At 46.6% G+C, this 4,727-nt stretch overlaps 1 protein-coding gene across 1 annotated transcript in view; it reads left to right on the top strand.

Moving 5' to 3' along the window:
- Letm1 (leucine zipper and EF-hand containing transmembrane protein 1) overlaps positions 1–4,727 on the top strand; it is a 48,041-nt gene that overhangs the window by 36,433 nt on the left and 6,881 nt on the right. The window contains exon 11 of the mRNA XM_008841833.2: positions 3,484–3,618. Coding sequence (XP_008840055.1) covers positions 3,484–3,618 — 135 coding nt within the window. The remainder of the gene's footprint in view (positions 1–3,483; positions 3,619–4,727) is intronic.

Here is a 4,727-nt window from a genome sequence, read left to right as displayed (position 1 = left end):
GGGAGGGGGGAAGGAGGGTAGTGGAAGCTCTAGTGCTCTTGGAGAGAGCTTAACGCTTTCTCCCAGCACCACATCTGATAGTTCACCTTTGCTTGTAACTCCAGCTCCAGGGGATCTGATATCCTCCAGGACTTGCAAACACCTGCATTCATGTGTTAAAATAAATTAAAAATTTTCTTATTGTGATATTACTTTCCAAATAACTGTCTACTTTGTGAAATCTGGAGAGAGACAGTGAAAGGGTATACTAATACCTGGGACACCAAGCCGGAACTGCACATTGACAGTGGCACTGTAGGGCCAAGGCTGGTAGCCCTATGACCACTGCTCAGGCCAGCAGTGTTGTCCAGCTGCCCAGCAAGCAGAGGTGGACAAAGGCTCCACAATAAAAGCTTTTAGACACTACAGCACAAGAGACAGAGAGCCAGGCCAGAAGGTGAGGTGCAGGTCACAGTGGAGGCCCATACATATACACACCCTAGAAGAGCTAGGATGGTAACTCACGCCTATAACCCAGCGTTTGGGAGGCTAAGGCAGGAGAATTGCTGCAAGTTCAAGGCAAGTCTGTGGTACTCCGTGAAACCTTTTTCTCTTTTTTGTTTTTGTTTTTTGCTTTCTAGCCCTGCCTAGCCTGGAACACACTATGTAGACCAAGCTGGTCTTAATCTCACAAAGATCCACCTGTCTCTACCACCAGAGTGCTGGGATTAAAGGTCTATGCCACCACACCTGGCATAAATTTCTTAAGTACAATATAAAAACATGAACATTTAGTAAAAGAAGCCAGTTATCAAAATTGAAAAGCTTTGCTTCAAAAAAACCCTTAAGGTAATGAATGAGTAAACAAGCTCTAGGGAGATGTTTGCAAAATACCCAAGACAAAAAACTTGTTTCTAGAATATAGGAAGAACTGTCAGCTGGATCTCAGACCCAGCCTTACCACACAGCACTCAGGTCAGCTTCTACTACCTGAGACCCTATCTAAAATAAATTTTAAAGAAGAATTCTCACAGGGCTACAGAGATGGTTCTGGGCTCTGGAGTTAAGAGCACTTACTGCTTTTGTAGAGGACCTGGGTTCGGTTCCCAGCACCCCCTTCGGGTAGTTCACAACTGCCTGTAACTCTAGTTTCAACTCCCTCTTCTGACCTCCATGGGAACCTGCATGCATGTGGTACCCTTAAACTCATGCAAGCACACTCCATATACCGGATAGATGGATGGATGGATGGATGAATTGATTGATTGATAGATAGATGATAGAGCTTAAATTTTTTCAATTTATTTATTTCAATTTTATGTGTATGAGTGTTTGCCTGCATGTATGTAAGTGTACCTGTGTCATACAGTGTCTGCAAAGGTCAGAGGAGGGCATCAGATTTTCTGGAACTGGAGATACAGAGGTTGTTAGCTACCCTGTGGATGCTTGGAATCAAACCTGGGTCCTCTGCAGTGCTTTTAACCCCTGAGCCATTTCTTTAACCTCATCTTTAAATTTTTTTTTTTTTTTTTTTTTTTTGGTCTTTTTGAGATGGGGTCTTCCTATAGCCCCAGCTGTCCTGGAACTTACTATGTAGACCAGGCTGGCCTTGAACGCACAGAGATCCTCCTGCTTCTGCCTCCTGAGTGCTGGAATTAAAGGCGTGCGCCACCACACCTGTCTCATCTTTAAATTTTTAAAATTAATTTATTTTACGTGTATGAGTGTATTGCCTGCATGTATGTAAGTGCACCCATGTCGTGTAATGCTTGTGGAAGTCAGAAGAGAGCATCGAATTTCCCTGGAACTGGAGTTAACTGGGTGGTTGTTAGCCACCATGTGGGTACTGGGAATCAAACCTGGGTCCTCTGAAAGAGCAGCCAGTGCTCTTAAATGTTGAGCCATCTCTCCAGCCCCCTCTTTAAATTTTTTTAAAAAAGAACTCTCATCTGTTGTGGTGGCACATGCCTTTAATCCCAGCACTTGGGAGGCAGAGGCAGGTGGATCTTTGTGAGTTCAAGGCCAGCCTGGTCTACATAGTGAGTTCCAGGACAGCTGGGGCTACAAGGAGACTCTGTCTCAAAAAAGACCAAAAAATAAAATAAAAAAATAAAAATAAAAAGAACTCTCATGACCTAAATAGGAAGACAGGGGCTAGAGAGATGGCTCAGCAGTTAAGAACACTGGTTGTTCTTGCAGAAGACCCAGGTTTGAATCCCAGTACCCACATGGCAGCTAACAACTCCAGTCCCAGGGGATCTGACAACCTCTTCTCACCTCCATGGGCATTGCATGACATGGGTGCACTGACCTACATGCAGGCAACACATGCATACATATAAAATTTTTTAAAAATGTTTTTTAAAATGAAAAAAAAAAGGAAGACAAATAGTTTAATTTTAGAAGCATACTACACTATGTCTGGTTGCACGGGCTTGTAATTCAAGCTATTTAAGAGACAGGCACCAGGTTTGACTCTCCATGTGGGAACACCAAAACCTTTGTGGGATATAGTGGCACACTCCTTTAATCTCAGCACTTGGGAAGCAGAGGCAGGTGAATCTTTTCGTTCAAGGCCAGTCTGGTCTACATACCAAGTTCTAGGCCAACCAGGCAGCCAGGGATACATAGTGAGTCCCTATCTCAAAAAAAAGAAAGGCTCAGGCAGGAGGGTGGTGGATTCGAGGGTAGCCTGCACAATTTAGTGAGAACCTATCAAAATAAAAGTAAAATTGGACTGAGGATGTGATTCAGTTTCAGAATGCTTGCATGGTATGCATGAGGGCCTGGGTTCAGTGTCCAGTACTGTGAAAGCAGAAAACAGGTGGACTGTTCCCCCCCAGTGTTGATGACGATGTGGAGGATGTAGATCGCTTTAAACCAATTTGATTATTTCCCAAAATACCAGACTCACCCTGCCCCTCCCCCAGCGCCCTGTTGATAGTTAGTCCACTCTTGGCCGTCGCCCCACCAAAGACTGTGCACCAGCATTCACAGTAGCTGCCTCTGTCGTGGCCCGTAGGAAGGATGCAAACCTGTTTTGGGTCCAGCACTAGAAGTGCATTCCTTAACACATGATGGATCCCAAAACAGGCAAGTTGGGTGAAAGAGACTGAGCCCGTGATTCCTCTCCTGTAAAATTCCAGAAAACAAAGGTTGTCCTGTAGAGCAGGAAGCAGGTCAGTGTTGCTTAGGGGCAGAACCCTGGGGAATACGAGGGGGCATTTGGGGATAGTCAGTACTGGCTCTGCTGGCTACAGTGTAGGTTTCACAGGTACACATACAGGTTACAACTCACCAGACTACACACTCAGGTGTGCGGCTGGGTGGCACTGGGAAGAGCACAAATGGAGGTGCCATAACCAGCATGTTCTAATTTGAGCTCCAGTGCATTTGAGTCTGTCCCCAAGCTCTGGCCTGTGTGATGTGAACAGAAGCTTTGAACTCTCAGGGACAGAAGCCGTCTGTTCCCTTCACTTAGGTTTGTCTGCTATTTCTTTCCAGGGAGAAGAGATAACTAAAGAGGAAATCGACGTGCTCAGCGACGCCTGCTCCAAGCTAAAGGAGCAGAAGAAGTCCCTGACCAAGGAGAAGGAGGAGCTGGAGCTGCTGAAGGAGGATGTGCAGGACTACAGCGAGGTGGGTGGCACATGGCTGCAGGGATTCTGGATTATTGTCCCTGACCCTTCCCTAACTACTCAGGGGCCAGGGATGGGACTGGGGTGGAGTTTTTCTGCTGAGGCTGATACTACAGAGGTTAGGGTACAGCTCTGTCGGCCCCAAAGCATTGAGCAAAACTCCAGTCAAATGCAGAGCAAGTTGGCCAGAAAGGATTTGGAGAGAAAAGCAAATTGAAAATGAATTTTGCCCAGGAACGTAGCTCAGCAGTAGAGCGCATGTCTACCACGTACAAGCCCTTGTGTTAGATTCCCAGCACCAAAAAAGAAAATGAATTTTACCCCTAAGCTTTTTCGCAGTGATTCTAACCAGGCCCCTTTGTAGGCAAACGGTAGGTACCCTTGTTGGTGCTGAGCTGATGGTGATAGGTACCGGAACCCTGAACCCTGAACCCAGGTGTCACGTGAGCAGTTTGGTCACTTGATACATGAACTCATACTTTCAGTCATGATTCTTCCAGAGACTTTTTTTTTTTTTTTTGTCTTCTTGAGATGGTCTCCCTGTAGCCCCAGCTGGCCTGGAACTGGAACTCACTATGTAGACCAGGCTAGTCTTGAACTCACAGAGCTCTGCCTCTGCCTCCCGAGTGCTGGGATTAAAGGTGTGCACCACCACGCCGGGCCAGAGACTTCTTTGTTTTCCTGTGTGATGATTCTCCCTCTTTCCTTCCTCCCCTCTTTCCTTCCTCTCCTCTTTCATAGTGCTGGGAATTGATCCCAGGGCCTCATGCATGCTAGGCAAGTGCTGTTTTTCACTAAACTACATTCCCAGCCCCAACCAACATTTTCTAATCTGATGTAAAAGTACTATTGTCTCCAGACGTGGTGGCACACGCCTTTAATCCCAACACCAGGAGGCAGAGGCAGGTGGATCTTTGTGAGTTCCTCCCTAGCCAAGACGTGGTGGCACACGCCTTTAATCCCAGCACCAGGAGGCAGAGGCAGGTGGATCTTTGTGAGTTCCTCCCTAGCCAGAGCTACACACAGGCAGATCTCTGTGAGACTGAGGCCAGCCTGGTCTACCTAGCAAGTTCCAGGCCAGCTGGGGCTATAGGGAGACCCTATAAAATA

This window comes from Nannospalax galili, unplaced genomic scaffold, assembly GCF_000622305.1.
Source record: "Nannospalax galili isolate Female #2095 unplaced genomic scaffold, S.galili_v1.0 scaffold101, whole genome shotgun sequence".
In the NCBI taxonomy this organism is placed as follows: domain Eukaryota; kingdom Metazoa; phylum Chordata; class Mammalia; order Rodentia; family Spalacidae; genus Nannospalax; species Nannospalax galili.
Note: the sequence above shows the minus strand (reverse complement) of the source record. Positions and strands in the feature narration are given on the sequence as shown.